This window comes from Branchiostoma lanceolatum, chromosome 5 (genome assembly GCF_035083965.1).
Source record: "Branchiostoma lanceolatum isolate klBraLanc5 chromosome 5, klBraLanc5.hap2, whole genome shotgun sequence".
In the NCBI taxonomy this organism is placed as follows: Eukaryota; Metazoa; Chordata; class Leptocardii; order Amphioxiformes; family Branchiostomatidae; genus Branchiostoma; species Branchiostoma lanceolatum.
This window is the reverse complement of record NC_089726.1, coordinates 2,445,350-2,466,477: the sequence shown is the minus strand read 5'-3', so window position 1 is coordinate 2,466,477 and position 21,128 is coordinate 2,445,350. Positions and strand designations below refer to the sequence as shown.

The 21,128-nt window shown below is 43.6% G+C and overlaps 3 protein-coding genes across 3 annotated transcripts; 2 read left to right on the top strand and 1 right to left on the bottom strand.

Annotated features, from left to right (window-relative positions):
- Positions 1-193: 193 nt before the first annotated feature.
- Positions 194-6,931, top strand: LOC136434384 (galactosylceramide sulfotransferase-like). Its single transcript, XM_066427174.1, has 6 exons — positions 194-361; positions 2,416-2,584; positions 2,859-3,026; positions 3,502-3,586; positions 4,763-4,926; positions 5,280-6,931. The coding sequence occupies exons 2-6, from the start codon at positions 2,421-2,423 to the stop codon at positions 5,932-5,934; spliced, it is 1,236 nt and encodes a 411-aa protein (XP_066283271.1). The 5' UTR covers positions 194-361; positions 2,416-2,420; the 3' UTR covers positions 5,935-6,931.
- Positions 6,932-8,403: 1,472 nt separating this feature from the next.
- On the top strand, positions 8,404-13,342 carry LOC136434383 (galactose-3-O-sulfotransferase 3-like). The gene is made up of 3 exons (XM_066427173.1): positions 8,404-8,571; positions 11,191-11,349; positions 11,779-13,342. The coding sequence occupies exons 1-3, from the start codon at positions 8,525-8,527 to the stop codon at positions 12,800-12,802; spliced, it is 1,230 nt and encodes a 409-aa protein (XP_066283270.1). The 5' UTR covers positions 8,404-8,524; the 3' UTR covers positions 12,803-13,342.
- Positions 13,343-14,885: 1,543 nt separating this feature from the next.
- Positions 14,886-18,791, bottom strand: LOC136434698 (uncharacterized). The gene is made up of 5 exons (XM_066427686.1): positions 18,785-18,791; positions 17,037-17,192; positions 16,753-16,910; positions 15,975-16,126; positions 14,886-15,346 (listed from the first exon to the last, which is right to left on the bottom strand). The coding sequence occupies exons 1-5, from the start codon at positions 18,789-18,791 to the stop codon at positions 15,166-15,168; spliced, it is 654 nt and encodes a 217-aa protein (XP_066283783.1). The 3' UTR covers positions 14,886-15,165.
- Between the last annotated feature and the right edge of the window lie 2,337 nt (positions 18,792-21,128).

Genomic DNA, 21,128 nt, shown 5'->3' with positions numbered 1-21,128 from the left:
GTAAAGAATCAAAGCGTTCTGCAAAGCCTTGTGCTTACTGACGTAACCCCGGCTTGTTAACTAACTCTACTGTGGTCTCTGTGTACACGTGACATATGGTGGGTCTGGATCTGTTCATTGCCTTTTCTGTAAACGGCGTGTTTTGATTGTATAGCCTCAAGGCACGAGCTTGCCCGACCGGTTCTGTCTTCGCCATGCAGCAAATGCTCGCAGCCGTTTGTGGCACCCCTCCCCATACGATATGATATGGCAACATTTTGTCATGTTATGAAACAAACCTTCATCGTACCCTCCGTCTCAGAGACACAATCATAGGAGGTGCCAACCTACGACACAACAGCGGTTATAATCTGTGCTTCAGGTAAGTATTTAAGAGGCAAGCAATACCGGCTGTTTCTAGTGATTGGACGTGCACACAGATGTTGTAAACACTCCGTATTGTACATTTGACGACAACAGTTCGGGGTCACAACGCTACTACTGTCACGTTTCGTCTTGAATCGTTTCCTTTAGATGAAGAGCACAGTCCGTCAGGCATAGCCGAGCCGTCATGATAGTAACTTGGATCTAAAGATTTAGAGGATCTGTAGGTAAAATAACCTTCATAAGTCATTCGAACACTTCAAGATTCGAACGACGACTAGAGCTCGTTTAAAGTGGCGTTTGGTCTTGAAAGATTAGTTAGAAGATCTTTTTTAAAGGACGAAGTTGCCCTGCACTCAAGTTTTTAAGCTTTTTCTAACAGTGCCCCACTTAGACGAACATTATAATTTCTAATTGTAGCGCTGGTGGTAACTTGTTTCATTGGTGGTAGTTCGGCCATGGCCCGAAGAACCATGTTCTAGATCTGGGGACGGATAAAAAAAGCTTTAACTTGGACAATTATAGAGGAACTTCGTTTTGTCTGGGTTACAAAGAGACGATACCGGCTGTTAGTAGTCCCTGTCAGACTCTGACTGAGTGTCACCCTCGCTAGTTCCAGGGCACATATTGGTTGGTGAAGGGAGAATATGGGAGCCCTTGAACTAACTAGGCTCACACTCAAACGGGGCTGCTACTCCTACATCGAATTTGTGAACATTGACGAATTTGAAAACAGGTTAGAAGCAACACTTCTACGATCATGTTCACTGAAGTGTTGAGCGTTTTCTACCAGCACCACTTAAAAGAACACTATGATTAGCTACATTTGTGGTAGGTTCTGATGGTTAGTTTTTTAACTGGTGGAACTTCGGCCTTGGCCCGAAGAGGGTGTGATCCACATTTGGGGACAAGAATTTCAAAAAGATTATCTTCAGTAAAATAGAGGAAATTGTACAATAGAGTAAATTCGTTTTGTCAGACGAGATCTGATCCCATGAAGCCTTGATTGGAGGCTGCATAGCAGAAAGCCTGTCCAATAAAATTGATTTTATTCAAATCTTTTAAAACAATCCAAAGTAGTAGAGTCTGTAGATTGTTCGAACATTCACACATTGATGCTGTCAGCCTCTTTCCTATGTTCTTCTAGTCTGCAGCCAGATCGCTTCCCCTTCTCCCCTATACGTGTACCTTCCTGCAACTCAAGGTTGATAGGTGTGGTGGGTTCTTTTACGTGCTCGATATCTGGCTCTCCTCAAACACGGGACCTCCATTTAACGTCCTATCCGAGGGACGTCCCTAACCGAAGCCAGGCGCTCATTTTCACCTGAGTAAAGCGAGGACAGTCGTGTAGTGTGCCTTTCCCAGGGGCGCAACATGGGACATGTCAAGGGATTTGAACTCAGGGCCTCTGGTTTCTGGGCCAAATACCCTGCAATTCATTTATCTATTTATCTATTATCATCTATATTATTTTGAGTCATCTCTGTTAACCAAGATTTTCTATATCTTCAAATGACCCCTTGACACTCCTCCCAACTTGACCTCCATGAAAAGCGGCCCCGATGGCCGAATAGGGCAATTTCGAGTGAAAATAAAGGCACAAACAAACGAATTCCGCGACGTCACATCCATCTAGTGTACACATTTACCGAGATGTATCATTCCTCCACCAGTTTCCCAGTGGCCATGGACAGGAGGAGTCTGATGTAGCTGGCCTCCGTGGTCCTGTAGTGTAGTGGACAGTCGTTTAGTGTGCCTTGCCTAATAAAAGGGCACAACATTGGGCATGTCAGTGGATTTGAACCAAGGGCCTCTTCGTTCCGGGCCAAACAGCTACAGTTTGCCATTACGTACGCAACTCCAACGCCGCATCCATCCACACACATTATCCAAGTTGTATTTTCTCCCCTAGTAACTAGGGACAGGAGGAGTCTGATGTGGCTGGTGTTCATGGTGCTGGTGGTCATCGCGGCTGTGGTGCTGGTCGTCATGGAGGGCGAACTGAATCCACCTAGTACACACATTATCCGAGTTGTATTCTTTCTCCACCAGTAACCATGGACAGGAGGAGTCTGATGTGGCTGGTCTTCATGGTGCTGGTGGTCACCACGGCTGTCTACCTGGTCGTCATGGAGGACGAACTCGTCAGCCTTCCTCCCAGGATCCTCGGCAGCGCAGGCGCACTGGCGGAGGGTAGCAGTGGCGCTACGGGGGAGGCAATGTAAGCGAGTTTATCTACAGTAAATGATAGATCTATAGATAGCCCATAGATAGATGGATGGATGGATAGATAGATATTGGATAGATATTAGATAGATAGATCTATAAATAGATCTGATCTATAAATAGATCTGATCTATAGATGGATGGATGGATGGATGGATGGATGGATGGATAGATAAATTGTTAATTTAATACGAGGATTATAACTGAGTATAAGTGAATTCGACTTCTTGCTTCTTTTTCATGGTAAAATGTGTATCTTCTCTTTACAGGAAACCTACGAAACTGTGCATCCTGAAAACAGACTTGGTGCTCATCTACATCCCCGCGGGCGGGTCGGCCGTGGTACAGTCCATCCTCTTAAGGTTCGGGTACCTTAACGACCTGTTCGTCACCCTGCCGATCAGACCGGGAAACCCGTCCATTCCTCAGGACCTCAGGTTGATGTTTGTTTATTTGTTTGTTTGTTTTATTACAAAGAAATCTATAAGATTAGACTTGAAAATCTAAATATCTAATCTACTCTTCCTTCTCTACTAATCACAAATTCACTTAAGTACATACAAAACAATGCGAGCAAAACATAATGCTTACATATGTATGACTACAACAAGCATAAAAAGACTGCAGAACAACGTATTAAGTTTCAAGTTAACGAAATCGCACACTGGAGGTCAGAGGTAAGTTGAAATGCTAGTCAGAGCTTCCAGATGGTTGTACATATACCTGTTACCAGTGCTGTAATGGCTTCTTAAAGTCTATATTATATTCATAATGATTATAATAACGTAGAAAAAGTACTGCTTGACAGATCATATCATAGAGCTATGTGAAATATGTAATAGCTTGGTCACGGCCAGGCTGATATACAGTTCAATAGATGATGATGACATCTATCATATCTATCATATGTAGGTCCGGCGACATCCGCAGGCAGGACGTCCTGCAGCCCCCAGCCGTGTTCTCGCGAGAGTTGACGAGAAACATCCTCGCCCACCAGGTGTTCTTTTTTGTTGTTGTTGTTGTTGCTGTTGTTGTTTACGGGCATTCAGCCGTAAAAACTCTTGCTACAAAAAAGAATTTCACTTGATGAGGAGTCCACGGGCACGTCCAACCCCCATATGATGGGGAATAAAAGACGTAAAATCGGAGAGAGAGAGAGTTGTTGTTGTTGTTTTTAACCAGGCATACATGTCGCCTTGGTGGTGCTTTTCAAAGATTCCTGGGGGGGGGGGGGGTAAACCCCTCACATAGAATTACATTGCAGCAGTAAAAACGGCAGATAATAACAAATAGTACAGGGATGAAGATTGATTAGAAAATATACCATTCATCAAACAACAGAAATCATGACTAGATGATAATTGAAATAACGATAACTTAATAGAACAGTAATATTGTGTCATAATGACAGGAAATCAAATCCATTTGTTCAGATAACGTTAGATTTCCGTTTTACCACGGGACTTTATTTTCTGGACTCATGTCATAACATCGCACATCCATAATGATTGCTTTTGCAATGTCACAGCAATACTCGTATTCGCACAAGGTTTCAGATATCAGCAGTTGAACAAAGAAGAGATGTACAGGAAAATGTAAAACACGACATCTCCAAGTTGTTGTGTGATTGTCTTTACATCTTGACCAAGAAACATGAATTTGCTGCTTTGATTTCATTAGAATGTTATCAGGATTGCAACAGTCTAATACACGTTGGACACAGGCGTTGGTGCTTGAAAATAGTTGTTAAGCTAAGCTAATACAGTTTTTAGGTTCCCAATAGGACTTCGAATTCAACACTGTTGGACTTGACTTGACTTTATTCAGTTCCACAATTAGCTTACAATGTGCAGCTATTTTTCCTGTGGTCCTTAAACAAATACAATTACACATAGATACAACATTACACAATACATTAACGAAGGATAGCTGGATAAAAAGTTCACAGAAGTATATAAAGTTCATGCATCAACTGTCCTGGTCCAGAGTTGTGACATGCGGTACAGGAATCTTCGCTCCTCTGCATTGGTTTTCGGTTTTGGCAGTTTGATTGAGTTTGATGTTGCTGCCCGTGTTTGATACCAACTGTTTTCTGACTGAAAGGTGAGTTGACGGTACTGGGTTTTCGAACATTCCTCTATCTAAAAGTATGTGTCTTATTCTGTACCGCCAGGTGCGCTACAACCGCGACGCGCTGCACAAGATAGTCAAGAGAAACGCCCAGTACGTCACCATCTTGAGGAACCCCCTGGATCGGTTTGAGACGGATTTCGTCTCCTCCCACTTGGAGATGCAGTTCGACGTCGAGCAGAGACCGAACCCGCCTCCGCTGCAGAGGTACCAGTATCTGTATTTGTACATATCCGGTATAACCGCCCTTTGGCCTATCACATCAGAGTCTATATCTGACCCAGTGTAATGACTTGTCTTTCATTTTCAATAAATACAAATACAAATATATCTGTACATATCTATAGCTGCCGTTATAACCGTCCTTCACCGGTGTCCGTGTATTTACCGAAATACGCGAAATGCACAAGATACACCATAGAAATGCACGATATACATATGAAGATGGGTGAGATCTGCCAAACAGTATGATTTAATGAGTAAACATTACAGGTTTCTATATTTCGGCATAAAACAATGAAAGGTGTGACTTTTTTCTTGTCTACTCTCTCTATTGCTAGGTATCTGAGCGCTCCGGAGTTCTGGGAAAAGAGACGCATGCGCGTGAATTACCGATGCACCACTAACTGCATGGCCGAGGCCCTGGGCATTCCCGTACGCGGACGCGGCATGGGAGTGTTCCCCGGACTCGGACCGGGCGGCAAGGCCGTGATAGACTACATCGACGCGTTAGAGTCAGAGTTCGCCCTGGTCCTGATCTACGAGCGGCTGAACCAGTCCCTGGTGCTGCTGAAGAGGCACATGTGCTGGACCATCCGGGACATTCTCTATGACGTGGGATTCAAGGAGCCGCCGGCCAATCAGAGAGACGTACGCGACGAGTCCAAGAAACTGCAGTTCCGACGAGTGAACGGCGCCGACCACCTACTGTATTACCACTTCTACGACATCTTCAGGGCCAAGGTTGCCGCGGAGGGTGAAGACTTCAAGCGCGAGGTCAGGCATTACGAGCGCGTTTTAGACAAGGTGTCGCGGTATTGCAGTTCTGCCATAGACGACTGGAAGGTGGCCAACCAGACGGTGGTTTGGGAGAGCGAGTGGGATGAGGAGTTCGTGGTGACGCGCCGGATGTGCTGGGAGATCAGGAGGAAGAGGGACGACTGGGATAAACTGTTCAGGGAGCGGTACAGTTCACGGTCGCAAGGCAACAACTAACGTTGGGAGTCCAAGGGATTAGGTCGATGAGAGGCTATTGACAGTCTCCCGGGGATCTCTCAAAGATTCTTCAATGATCTCTCAGATCTTTCAGTATGTTATGTTACGTCATGTTACGTTACGCAACGTTATGTTATGTTATGTTATGTTATGTTATGTTATGTAACTGTTGAACAGAAACTAGTCTTTTGCATCTTTTGATGTTGTACGTAGGTGAAGGCTCCTTACAGAGATAATGCTTCTAATAGAACGATGAGCGTCCAAATTGGCAGACCCTTTATGATCATGAGTCATACAGTGAGCGCCCATTGATATTTCAATTATCTTCAAGGTCTCTGTATGATCCTGTATGATCTGTCAATGACCGTTGAGTTTGGCATTTGGCTTTTGTTTGTCGGCAGACTTGGTACCCAATGGTCTCGTTCTGCATCCTGTATATATGGGGCTTATTTAAGGCACTAGTCTGGAACAAAAGGTGCTTGATAAGAGTTTATGGCGTTGTCGTCAAAACCATTGTATGCAATTTACTGTTTTACGCTGTACTATTTGTAAAAAGAACTTGGACATATTATTTTGTGCTGTTGCCGTCAAAGCAATATATAAATATATATACATATCACTGTTAAAACAAAAGTACGCTTTAGTACTCATGAACAACCCGAATTTATCATTTTGTGGTGAAGCCTACAAAGTCGTTTTGTGTATATATGTATATACATGTAACAAGTTAGGTACAAAGGTACGCTTTAGTTGAAACCAACTCATATCTTGTGATTGTAATTAGATCTATTTTATTCTTCTTTCATTCCACTACATAAGAATAGGTTTGCACACTGATCATCTATTATACTGTAAAACTTCGATTTTACCAGTGGTTTGTTCGAATTAACTCCTATTGTATCATGATGGTGCTGTGTTTCCCATCATGCCACGTTCCAAAATGGCGGCCGCCGGTTGATTGACAGGTGTAAATATGAAAGCTTTGACCTTTGATTGTCACCTTGTTGTTCTTTCTGGCTTCACTTACCAGTACTTTTTTAAGCAGGTAGATATATCACAGTACGTAAACACCGTTGTTATAATTACTCCCTACCCACAACTACACGTTATTGTGCAGACAATGTCATACAAGTCATTTTGCAAGTTGCAAACTTTAAAGCCCCACTATGTAGTTTTAGGCCAATACAGAAAGTATATTTTCCTACCATTTCTTTGCATAGCAAGTTTGATCAACTCTATAGAATTGCTTACCGATATTCAGGGAGGGAGTTTACAACATTATTGCACCATACTAACAACTTTATAATTTAAAAAAAACTGTTATCCTCCATCCAAAACAACACACAGTGTGAAATCAACACATGCCACACATGGCTTCTGTACTTCTTATCAGCCTGACTGCCCAGTGGGGTGCCTGTTCACAGTTCACCAGTTTCTGTAAAAAAATCATCCTTACCAGAGTTCTTGCAGTTTTCAAGGAAAAATAACTACACTTTATTGATACCCTTCAAAGTAGACTCTCTAGAATAAATTAATAGTTGTATTCTACCCTCTTGGAAAAAGATATGAGTGTTCCAAAGAAGAAGAGCCTGATGACATCTGGCAGTCTAAAGTGTGCCTAAGTGATTAGACCACCATGGGGGTCCTCCAGTGCACTGGGATGTTGTTGTTTATCTACTATTGAGGTGGTGTCCGGGAGTTTTTGTTTTGTTTTTGAACAGTTCACAAACACCAAAAATAGACAAAATAATGAAAAAAATATGCTGAAAAGGGGTTGTACATGTCAGTACCTGCCATTCACATTAAGATTTGTTCACAAGAATATTTTCAATTTTTGCGCCAAAATCTTACATAGTGGGGCTTTAACTAAGAAACAAGGTCAAACCAGGGACGACCTTCAGGATGTCTGCTAGATAATGTCATTGAGATATCGTCTTCAATTGCAGCCATCATGGTACAAAATTCGAAGCCTGTAATCGACAATGATTGAATATGAAACAACGACAAGTCTTAGAACTAGTTTTCAAATCTAAACAATGAGAGCTCCTGTTCATTTTAGCTGATATAATAGTAAACAAGAGCGGAAAATGTTCCCACGATTGAACATCACTTAGGCTTATGGCTGTCTGCTTACATAGAAAACCTGTTAACTCACCCGTAAACCGTTTAATCTGTAATTGTCCCCACTGGCATTGTTGGGAGAAACCAAACCTTGGTCGTGTTTTCATGATAGCATGTTTTTTTTTTTTCAGGGGTGTTTTCGTGATCGAACGCTCCAAGCAGATTCTTTGGAGAGTGTTTAAAATGTCTTAATCGTATCCTTTCGTCATCATTTAATGTCTTTTAAAATATTCAACACGTTTCCAGTCGAAAACGTTGCAGGTTGTGGTAATATCGCTAGATGTCGTTCTTGAAAGGATAGTCGCATCAGCACTTGACTAACCGGTTCTCTCTGCGCCAAATCACGAGACGAATCAGCGAAAGTTGGGCGAGGCAAAATTTCAAGCTACCACAGAACAACACACGCCATGGGTATATGTTTTCGACGTTGATTGTAGTTTTATAACGTTTTACTTAAGGACGATCAGCGATGGCGATAAACAGAAGACGCAGCAGTGCCCAGCGGTTAATGAAGAGGTAGGGAACAGTACATGTTTCACGCGGTCTTTGTTATGACAGGTTTCCTTCTGTTGTGTCAACATAACGTAGCGATAGATAATGACTATGTTAGTATTCATAGTCGGGTGATTTTAGTGCAGCATTACACATATAGGAAGTGGTTATGCTTTACGAAGTGTAATTCATGTGCGTCCACGAAAAATACTACGTTGTTATTATCCTCAAATAGCTTTTTTGTTTGAGGTAGCGAGCTCTGAATGTCTGTTATGATCGTCTACAACTTAAGACGTTTGTTTTTGTTTTGTCTGGAAAATATTTCTATGCATGTGCCTGGCGTTCTGACACACATGAAGGGTGACCCCTTCTCACCACCGAAACCTGTCTACAACGACCACATGTCCATGGCGACCGTATTTGGTCAGTTCCTCGAGTGGTCGCCTTAGACAGGTTCAGCTGTATTTATAATGAAAAGATTGTCACATTAGCTGATTGGATAAGAATCATTTCTGCTTCAAAACGTGAGGCACGTTTTCAGCGAAGGTAAAAATGCCGCCAACAGACCCAAATTCAACAACAGCCAGACAAAAACATGTAATTACAGTGTTTGGGAGGGGTGAATGTTAAGTTCGGGATGGCAAGACTGACTAGTCGCTGGCTATTAGTAGAGTGTCATATTAGCTGATTGGATAAACATTTCCCACATCAAAACTTGAGCCATGTTTTCAGCGAAGGTAAAAATGCCGCCAACAGACCCAAAATCAAGAACAGCCAGACAAAAACATGTAATTACAGTGAGTATTGGAGATTCTTTTTTACAAACTTAGCCACATTTGGGACAGTTTTATCACCGCAAAAGCGCCACCTACATCGGCTACTTATAGCGGTGAGAAGCAGTACTCCAGTCAGAAACTCTGATGAAGGTGTCTGACAGACATCGAAACGTTAGTAGGTGAGAATTACCGGTTGTGTAAAAAGAATCTCCAATACTCTATGTTCTACCAACCTGATGAAATTATTTTCGGATGTAGTTACAGTGTTTGGGAGGGGTGAATTTAGAGTTCGGGATGGCAGGACTGACTAGTCAGACTGTTATTAGAGTGTCACGTTAGCTGATTGGATAAACTATTTCCGCATCAAAACTTGAGCCATGTTTTCAGTAAAGGTGAAAATGCCGCCAACAAACTCGGACTCGGAATCAAACAACAGCCAGGCAAAAACAAATCATCATCATCTTGCAAACCCCCATATAACCCCGCGAGGGGCAAAGTGTGTGGGGGGGGGGGGGTCCCAGGCTAAGGCGGGCAGGCCTCCAGCCTGGCACGGTAAGACTCAACTGTGGGAGCCGTCACAACCGTGCAAGGCAGAGCATTCCACTCTGGAATGGTGCGCGGAAAAATTGAATGCTTGTATGAATCTGTCCTAGCATTAAGTATTTAAAATTTGGGATGGTGACTCGAGTACTCCCCCTGGTGCGCCCCTGAGCTGGCTTCAGTAGACTGTCTGTGTTTATATTGATATGATTATTTACTAGTTTGTAGAAACAGGTGAGGCGGGCGTTGCGCCTCCTTCGGATAGAAAGGGGTCACTGCAGGTCATTGAAAATACAGTGCTTGGGAGGCGCATATGTAAAGGTCGTGATGGCAGGACTTACTAGTCAGCCTATCATTAGTAATTAGGTTGTTAAGTTAACAGGGTGAGATTTTACACTTGATAAACACTTGTTAGACGGGGCGATATGGTTTGGATACGACATCAAAAGGTTAGATAAAAGGTTAACTGAATTAAGCGTTTGAATTGTGTATCATGTTGCGGTTAATCCGACGGGTTTTCAAACATGGCCTTCATTGTACATGTACCCACCTCTATCCAAGTGACATCATAATGATCAGTGCGCCATTGACCTTAGCTTAGCTTAGCTTAGCCCCCATAGCAGGCTCTCTGGGCCTTTTGGTTGGGCTTATAACACACTTTTGCTCGTGACTTCTTTTTCGACCCAGTACACAAAAAGCGCCCCCCCCCCCCAAAGAGCCTGCTACGGAGGCTAAGTTTAGCTTACTATCTGCATTTGGCATGTTCTTAAGATTGCGGCTCCAAGATTAGATCTTTCTCAACGAAGAATACCTGAATCTTCGTCACCTTTTCTACCCATTACGTCATCTACAGACGCCAGCCATCAGCCGACACTGTGTGTTGACGTCACATCTTGATTACATCTTTTAACAATCGTCATTTGACATTTGAACGAACACCTGAAGAAAACCTGAATTTCCCTTCAACAAGTTTTCAAATTTGACTGACGTTACATCATACATTGATACAAAAGTGTGACTCCCATAATAAGCTAGTTCAAGGTTTGAAGTGCGCATATACAATGTGATGCATTATACGTAATATGCCCCTAGGCTATACATTAAGAATGGTCAGCTACAGGGGCCGTAAAGTTTGTCTTATTTCCTACAATGTATCACACTGCACATGCGCACTACAAACTGCTAGGCTTAGTCAACCGACAATCATGGTGGCCGTGACGTCACTTACGGACACGATATGTCTTTCAACTAGACATGACAGGCTTGGCGTTCGTCAAACCTGTAAAAATTGACCGACCGAATGATTTAATCAATGTTTCTCCCACAGTATGGAGAACAGGGACGTTCGCGTGGCGGTGCTCGTGGTCCTCCTGCTGCCCGTGATGACTGTCATGGCGCTGTACCTGGTCCTCTCGCGAGAACAGGCGGTACTGCAGACCACGGTGAAGGGCGGCCTGACCGAACACGTCTTCCCGCTGGCACTCACGTAAGCACAACAAGTCCTCTCTCCAAGCAGAGGTTAGGCTAGGGCTGGTTTCGGGCGTCTTTTGTAGGCGTTTTGTCGATCTTTCCGTTTTTCTTTTTATCATAATACATTTTGTACTGCATAAGTTATCTCTCCTTGAATGGCACAACTCGGGCACTCGGCATATGTACGAAGAATAGTCTAGACAAGAACTGGTCAGAAGTTAAGAGCTTCCATCTGGACATATTACTCAAAATTTCGGTGCGCATGCGCAGTGGGGACCATGAACTCCCTTATATAGGTTATATTTTATAATTGTGTTTGATAACCAAAAAAAGCCACTTCGCATCGGCTTGACTGAATCTTGTCACATTTCGTACCCTTCCTCTTTTCCTTTCATAAAGACAAAATATTGCAGCATTGTCAACATTGAGTCATGATTTCTTCTAGGCTGTTAGAGGAGGAAGAAGAGGGGTTGTGCATCCTGAATACGGACGCGGTGTTCATCCACACCCCCGCCTGCGGGTCTGACGTGGTACAGTCCGTTCTGTTCCGGTTCGGCTTCCAGAAGGACCTGTTCGTCACCCTGCCGGTCAGACCGGGAAACCCGTCCATCGGGTCCGGAGAGATCCTACCGGAGGACTTCCTTCATCCTTCCGTTAATTTCTCCCGCCCAAACCAGCTCAACATCCTCGCTCACCGGGCACGGTACGACAAGGACACCATGCGCAAGATGTTCCCGGAGACAGCCCAGTACGTCACCATCTTAAGACATCCTCTTCCTAGATTCGAAACAGACTTCTTTAATTCTAAGATGTACAGATACTTAAGTGAAGGGTCGCAATCAGGTGCAGAATCATTGAAGGACTACCTGGATGAGCCAAAGCACTGGGAAGCACGCAAATCTACGTCTTATTGTACCCGAAACTGTATGTCTGCCGTTCTAGGCTTCCCATTGGACGAGACCATGAACATGCGGGACACCCAAGCAGCAATTGACGTCATCAAACAACTGGATTCAGACTTCGCTTTGGTCCTCATCTACGAGTACTTAGACCAGTCCTTGGTGCTGCTGAAGAGGCACATGTGCTGGAAGGTCCAGGACATCATATATGATACAAGATTCCTATTCTTCAGCAAAGTCCGTAACTTCGACTATCGCCCGAGACCAGAAGATCTCGCCGAAAACTTCAGGCGGTTGAACATGGTCGATTACTTGCTATACGAACATTTTAACAGAACACTTTGGGCGAAGATTGCCGAAGAAGGCCCGGAGTTTGACGAGGAGGTCGACTGTTACAGGAACGTCTTGAGAAAAGTGTCTCAGTATTGCCGCACCGACACGAACAAGACGGCCATCTTCCGCAAGCACAAGTGGCACGAGAAGTTCAGGGTCAACAGGGACATGTGTAAGATGCTGCTCAGAAGGACAGAGGAGTGGGACGGCTTTCTTAGAAGACGATACTATGTCTAGGTTAAGGCATATCTACATAGTATCTATCTGTCTATCTATCTATCTCTCTCTCTATGTATATATATATATATAGACAGAGAGAGAGAGCGGAGAGAGAGAGAGATTGATACATAGATATATAGATAAATAGACAGATGGATAGATATAGATAGGTAGATAGATAGATAGAAATAGATATAATTAATAATAGCTTTTGCTAGTTGGGCAACCCCGGCATGAAAGTACAATGTATATGCTGAACCAATAAATAAATAGATAAATATAGTACCTAAAATATCATATAACGTTTCTTGATGATAATGAAGTTAATTCTGAAAATATGTTAAATGGGAGAAAGAATTCTTAAACATCTGAATTCGAGGAATCGCAGCACTTCGTCTTTTTTGTTTTGCGGTTGGCATACCAGCAAGTGGCGTAGTGTTAGGATTACAACGCGTTGTATTTTAAGAAACCATTGATGGGCCGTCGACAATGATTGACAAATGTAGGTTGCGTTCGATAGTCTTGTACTTTCTAATAAAGTTAGCTCGTTGACGTGCAGTTGGACCTTTTTGTGGACAATCACTTACTTCTATATACATGAATCTTGTCCTCTAAGTTAATCACAACAACAAGAATGCGCCACAACTACAAACATTGAAATTGGTGAATCTTGCTTTTATTCATACCTTTTGAAAAAAACTATTCACCAATGTTTTGTGACATTGCAGGCATAATTGTGCCTTATTTTCGCTCCTTATCCACTAACACATTGCCGTTAGGAATAGTTTAACTACCAACACTAGTTATTTCGATTTGGTCAATCATGTTGAAAGGCCTACTTAATGTAGAAGCATTCAAAAGAACATGTCATCTTGTTATTTTTACAGGCACCTGTTGGATATTTCAAACATTGACGTCTGCTCAAATCTTAAGCACCATTGATTGAATACAACTCTCAAGAGTAAATAGTTTAGTCATTACATATTGACATATGGTTACCTATAGTTTCTTCTAAACCTAACTGCTATATCTTACAAAGTTTTCCCAATAGTGACTTTATATCTCTTCCAAAACGAGAAAGCAACCATCAGGTAATGACAAAATCTGTCGGGAACGTTACATATCTGTCATAAGAAGACGATTTCTTCTACATGTATATCTTTTTAACTAGTTTACTTACTCATCTCCCATCTTTTCTTTTCCCTTCATTACCAATGTTAACATTGATACACCGTAATAGCATCCTAACGACTAGGCTTAAATCTACGTTAATAAATTCATGCATTGTATGATAAGTGCAGAATACTTGTCCATACCCAGTATCAGGTGCAATAGTATAAATCTAAAACACCCGTGACCCCTCCCCAAAACGAATCAAAACACCTCACGGCTACTCGACAGTAGCCTACATCATTGCAAATGATTATATTCAATACATCAAGCCCCCTGGTCACTTGAAGTGATAAACATGCTATGCCTATAAGTTCTAAACTTCATATTAAAAACATTATTCATTAACTTAAGCTAAAGATTTCCATTGTCTCCAAGGTTGGCATTTAAGGAAGACGAACATACTAGTTATTCAGGCCCTGTACATGCCACAGGGTACATCATAGAAGAATCCAGCTTAGTTGCTTATCATTTTTATAGATTCTCCTTGTTTATTTCGTAATGTTGCGCAAGCAGCACATAAGGCAGTTGCAGCCAATTAATTGCAAAATATGTCAACGTTTGTTGGACTATTTTCCCCCAAAATTAGTTGGATTTCCATTTCTCTAGATCATGTGGCAAGGGGTATTCTTTTTCTAATCAAGACGAATACAGAAATTATAATACATATATCGATTATAGTAAAAAAGAACATTCTTATTCAATGTACACTACATATCTTACATGTACATCTTACATGTTGCTCGAACTTTAACGGCTTATAGGGATATACAGTGCCTGATTTAGGAACCTCAACTCGAAGTCTGAGTCGAATAATGTATGGTTCAAATCCCCCGATAATGCTTCGGTCCCAATTGGAAAAAGAGGCTGCGTCGAGTAGTTGACGGGCTGTTTTTTTGCACTTTCGGATTTGACCCCTACGTGGCACCCTGCGGCTGCCGGGCTATTTTTGGGCCCGGCCGGGACCCGGAATTATTCTAACCTGGACTCGAAATTAACTCGGGAGCCGGTAACAAAAAGACGCCGTGGGCTAATCGTGCGAACATCGGAGGTATCCCCGGTACCCGGCAGTCCACCGGGACGAATTTGTGGCTACAACCCCGAAGGGCACCGGTGCAAATGGGACCGAAGCATAAAACGTACCCTTTTTTATATACCCTTAGAGGTAGCGCTCACTCAGTTTAAAAGAAAGAAACTCTCCTACTCTAGATCTACACTGTACAGACGGCGCACGTTAACTCGTGGCCGTTCTTATACGGTCCGCACGGGAAGGAACCGTCCCTGTCCTCCTGGCTGCACCGGACCTCCACCGGCACCAGTCGGGAGGACTTCCGTAACCTGGAAGAGCGTTCCGAGCCCTCCGCCTCGCCGTCCACACATATAAACTCCGTTCTGAAGGAGAAAATAAAAATAAAAACGATACGTGAAAAAAAAACTAAGGTTTGTTTCAAAACATGGCAAACTTTAAACTTTTTGTTGCAGTATGTGTTTTGCTAAAAATCTAATACAAATGTAGCGCACATGAACTCCACATGTGTACTTGAATTGACCCTCTAGATTTCCGAGAAACGGACACGTATGGCAGCTGCGCAACACGTGTCCGATTGACAAGTATCCCTGAGACTGTTCAATTAGAGAGATGTTTAATGATTCGTCTTGGAAAACAGTTGAAGAACGTTAACCACCCTAACTTGCCCATGAAAACAGGAACATATGTATCCTAGGTAAGATAGACGAACTATATCATCGGAAAAGAGAGGGCAGGGCGTAAGCCGAGTAACTTGGAATAAAGATAAAGGTCTTTGTCTTCACTCTTTCCCGAGTTCTACCTTTCTACATAGCCTGGATGCTAGACCCCCGATCTAAATGACAGTATTCGTTGTAAAATTTTCTTGGGGACATGTTGGCCCTGTAGCCGAGGACTTGGCTTTTGTTGGCCCGGGAAACAGTCTGGCATCCAGGCTAGTTTATAAAGTACAATATTGGCTTTAGTTCATAATTACATTTACACTGTACTGACCTGGATCGTTTGTAGTGCGATGACATAAGGTAACCGCGGTACTCCCGTGTCCAGCCCGTGGGACAGTAGTCTCGGGCCGGCATGGTGAACTGGGCCGCCCGTCCTACGGACATGCACACCGCGCACGGCATCGTCCTCCGGTGCAGAGTGTCCTGTGGCAAAAATGGAATACATGTAAACATGTTTATGGCAGAGCACATTCCATAGAAGTATTGGACATGTTCCATATACTGCCTGCGTAAAGAATGGATAGAAGACGTTCCATAGACTGCATAGAACACGTTCCATAGACTGCATAGAACACGTTCCATAGACTGCATAGAACACGTTCCATAGATTGCATAGAACACGTTCCATAGACTGCATAGAACACGTTCCATAGACTGCATAGAACACGTTCCATAGACTGCATAGAACACGTTCCATAGACTGCATAGAACACGTTCCATAGACTGCATAGAACACGTTCAATTGACTGCAAAGAACACGTTCCATAGAATATTTAGAACGCGTTCCGTAGATGGATAGAACACATTCCACAGACGGCACAGAACACGTTCCATAGTCTATATAGAACACGTTCCATAGAATGCATCGAATACGTTCTATGGACTGGATATAACACGTTCCATGGAATGCGTATAACATGTCCAATACGTAAAATGCATACAACACATTCTCTGTAGACAGTTCTAGGACTTTCTATGGAACACGGTCGCAAAAGAAAGCAAACCGGGCACATGATATACAGTAGCACAAAGAACTGGTTCAGCTTTACCTGTTTAGCGTGATCTACTGCCCAGTACTCGGCCCCGTACAGGTAGGCCCGGTACGGCTGGGTGCCCTCCGTCGGGTCCCTGTACGCGGGCTGCCGAGGGAGACACAGGTAGTTCCCGCCGCCGCCAGGCTCGTCGAAGGAAGACCCGCTGGCTGTCCCTGCATGGACGGATGTATTGGTGTCGATTATACATTACGTCATGGCAAGAGAGTTTTAATTTCGGTTGAAGAACCTTTTAGAAACTTCTTGACAATATGGGATGAGCAAAATTCAAATCGCCTCACCTTCGTACACGAGTACTGAAGTCTTCGGACACTCCGCCCTCCCCCATCTCGTGAACACTGCACCGCTAGGAGGCGCTATTTTGGCAGTAGCGTCCCTTCCTGGCGGTCCTCTCGGTCCCGGAGGGCAGCTGCAGGGTTTGGCGTCTTTCTCGTCACCTGGAACACAGTATTTATCTTAGCTACACTGACGTGTGCAGTCACGTCATTATGACGTCGTTATGCCCCGCCATGCTGGCGGGCTATGTGGTGTTTGTATGTGACGTTACAGTCGCCATGTTGGTTGGTTGAAATTATAAGAGTTAACAGACCTAAACTCTGCATGTATTCAACGCCATAAGTACGTTGATGATGACTGTAATCAGCGTTACAGGTTTCAGGTTTGGTCATATAAAAGTGGCTTTCAAAAGAGAACGAGCAGGCAAACGTTAGCTCATTTACATATATTTTGTGGATAGTACCCTGAAGTCAAACATATTCGATTTATGTAGTTTACTTGTGCACCCTGCCATAGATTTTGCGGCGTCGAACCTTCACACTTTGGAGTCCTTAACCATGTAAATACCCATAGGCGAAATTCTGTGGTCTGCTACCTTTATGGAGGTTAGTACGTTTAAGAAACTTTAGTATGTTAAACAGTTCGTGTTGGGCGACTGTTCAATGGAAGCGCGCCATCTATTGAAACGCTACAGTACTGCATGTAAAAGAAGTGCGAGTATCATTGCGGTCAGTCATCTGCTGGCAATTTGCACTTGTTTGTAGGTTATCAGGCGTCGCCGTGATACAAGGTTTACCGCCGACACTGGCCCCGGAGGGAGGGGGAGTGATCCGGACGAAAGAGGCCGGTGCGCGAGCCGTGGCGAGGTCGCATTGCACTACCACTAGCTGCTTCAAAAAGCATCATGCTTCACCTCAATTGAGGATGACTGCTTTATCTTTACCTAGTGCGTTTATCCAAGTGCGATTTGGATTTTATTGGAATTGGAACAGGGTAATAGACGTGGGACACAGGCAGCTATTGCTGATTTTTACACTTGGGTGAAGTGGGGAAAATCGTGAAAATCGGAAAATTCGAACCCGGGACCCCTGGGTTCTGAGTCGAAAATCCTGCCGTTACGCCACACGACCCGACTAAAGCTAAGAAAGCTTGGCGTAAGGTAATCAAAGCGTGCCGAGTTGCAATTGGTGTCTCATGATATCCTTGTCGACGACGACGAAGTAAGCGTTCTGAAATTGGTACGAGTGGTACCAACTGGTCTAAAAGTTAAACACAAGATAAACTTTATGTATGCATCTTTAGGAAGGCCCCTTCAGTTAACTAAGTAACTGATTTCCCATGGAGCCCTTACAAAATGAATCATCAATGTGAATAAGTAAACTTTGTCCAAGGTAACTGTTGTTTGCGAGGCGCCTGTCACTCAAAACCGTTTAAAAGGTTCCATTCAAAAGTACGTGCCATTAATCTACAAGCAGAGGTTGGCAGAGAAGATTGTGACCTTTTTATCATATGCCTCGTTTTCTGTCGGCACTCTACCAACAGAAAACAGACAGAACACGGAGCATATGATATAAGGTCTTCTCCACCAGCCTCTGCTTGGAGAGTACTAGTATGTGCCATTAGCATTTTGTCGGCATCGACTGACCTCGATTTACCTCTTAATGTTGGATTTGTTGATCTCTTATTAAGGTCGCCAGTGAAAATCAGGCTAACACCCCTGGGCTTTCCCTTATGTTGTAGGGACTAATCCGACCTGACATGGTTGACCCGGTCAGCGGACAGGTTAGGGTTCCTCAGACCTGTGTGGTTCGTGTGTTGAATGTAAATAATGGGTTCCATAGCTAGACTCTATAGAACACGTTCCGTAGAACGCATAGAACACACCCCATAGTCTATAAAGAACACGTTCCATAGAATGTATAGAACGCGTTCCATAGACTGGATAGAACGCGTTCCATGGACTATAGAACGCGTTCCATGTGGTTCGGTGCCTCACGGCGATAAAGTTGGGCAGGGTTATTAGAACAGTAGGGAACAGGTCACAGGTGCACATGTCTGGGAGCGATTGGAAATGAAAATCTCTTTAGGGGGAGGGGGGCATAGGGACTAAAGGCAAACAGCCACTTAAGTGTTCGTCATCTAACATGTACAATCAATCAAACTTTGTTGCACAACAACATGAAATACATGGTTTATCGAGAGTCGATTGTAAACAGATGACCAAGTAAGGTCACAACCAGTTAAAAAAAATCCTATCTAACATTATCTACCAGCATGAAAATATCGAGAGGACACGGGTTCCATTCTTCGCATTTCTGGCTAGACATTGTGCCACTGAGAAAGGAACTTAACACGACTTTCCTCACTCCACCCAGGTGTTAAAATAGGTACCTGACTTCAGTTGAGGTAAAAGGCATTGGAGGTAGAGGGTTCCGGCTTCCAATACCGTGCCCTAGACACATTGCCCTTATGACCCCAAAAAGGTTCTGTGTCTACGTTTCCCTTTCCAGCTTCAAAAGATCATGACCCCGTGGCATGACGTTAGCGGCTCTGCTTATGTGACTTGTGCCCTGTCTTTTGTAGTGCAGCAGTTTTCGATAATGTATCTCAGACTCCGGCAAACAAAGAAAAACTCAGAGGGACACTAGAGAAGTAAAGCACTAAGTCTAGAGGGTACCGGTATCTACCTTTATCATTACATAATCACGAGTTTTCTTTCAATCCAGATTGAATCTGTCTGGGTAGAGGCACACTAGTACTCGCAATGAAATCTGGATTGCTTTTTGTTAATCTGAACGCTTGAATCCGGATCTAGAATTACTCAGACAACTGTATCGATATCTAGAAACATGGATTATGTCGTCGGACCACCCACGACAGGCCCCAGCCCTGATGCCCGATCCAGCCGTGCAGTGTGCGGAACTACGTTTATACTGCTTAGTCTGAGACAGTTATAAATGTGTCTAGTTCAAGGGCAGGCTGACAGAGACAGACGTGACTGCACAAGTCATCAGCACAAGTGCGAACCGACACACGTGGATATCGCATCAGCGGCCAAGACTCTTTATGCCAGGCACAGGTTTGGGTCAGAATGGACCCAGCTACAGCGGCTTGGACCACACCAGATGGTTCTGGTTTTGTTCACACGTAGCACTGGTACCTCCGTGAAGCAAGCAATGTTTTTCAGTTATTGACTTTGTTTGTTTGTTTGTGTGTGTGCATGTGTGTGTGTGCGTGTGTACATGCTTGTGTGTGTGTGTGTGTGTATGTATGTGTATGTGTGTGTGTGTTTGTGTGTATGTGAGAGAGAGAGAAAGAGAGTGAGTGTGTGTATGTATGTGTGTGTGTGACAGTGCGTGTGTGTGTGTGTGTGTGTGTGTGAGAGAGAAAGAGAGTGAGTGTGTGTATGTGTATATGTATGTGTGTGTATGTGTGCATGTGAGTGTGTGTGTGTACGTGCGTGTGTGCGTGCGTGCGTGTGTGTGTGAGTGTGTGTGTGTGTGAGATAGAGAGATAGATAGAGAGAGAGAGAGAGAGAGAGAGAGAGAGAGAGAGAGAGAGAGAGAGAGAGAGAGAGAGAGAGAGAGAGAGAGAGAGAGAGAGAGAGAGAGAGAGAATGTGCCATCAATGTCACATCAAGTTGTTAGTGTTCTTCGGAAGATCGTAGATTTGGTAAATGTACCATCAGGTACCGTGATGGCAGTCATGTCACAAAGACAGGTCTAAATTGCAGCTGGTCTAATCTATCGGCTTGTCTCCCAGGTCTAACGACAGGTCTATATAGATGACGGATTATGATCGCCAGAACCTACACAGGAAGTACGCGTTAATGGCTTTTAAATGATTCTGTGCTGTGGTGCAAGCAAATTTCTTCTCACTATGCCAAGGTTGGGTTTCTCTTGATGCGGTTTCCAGCTTCCTTGATGAGATATTCAATACTAACCCGTGACTAAGACTACATGGCAATCTAAGATAAAGGATGAGGAATAAAAGCTATGAGTTGCTTTGCGGGATATAAGTGCTAATGACTTTTGAATTATGATATTTTTTGTTCACTGCCAAGGTTACGTCTCTCCTAATGCGTTTTCCAGCTTCCT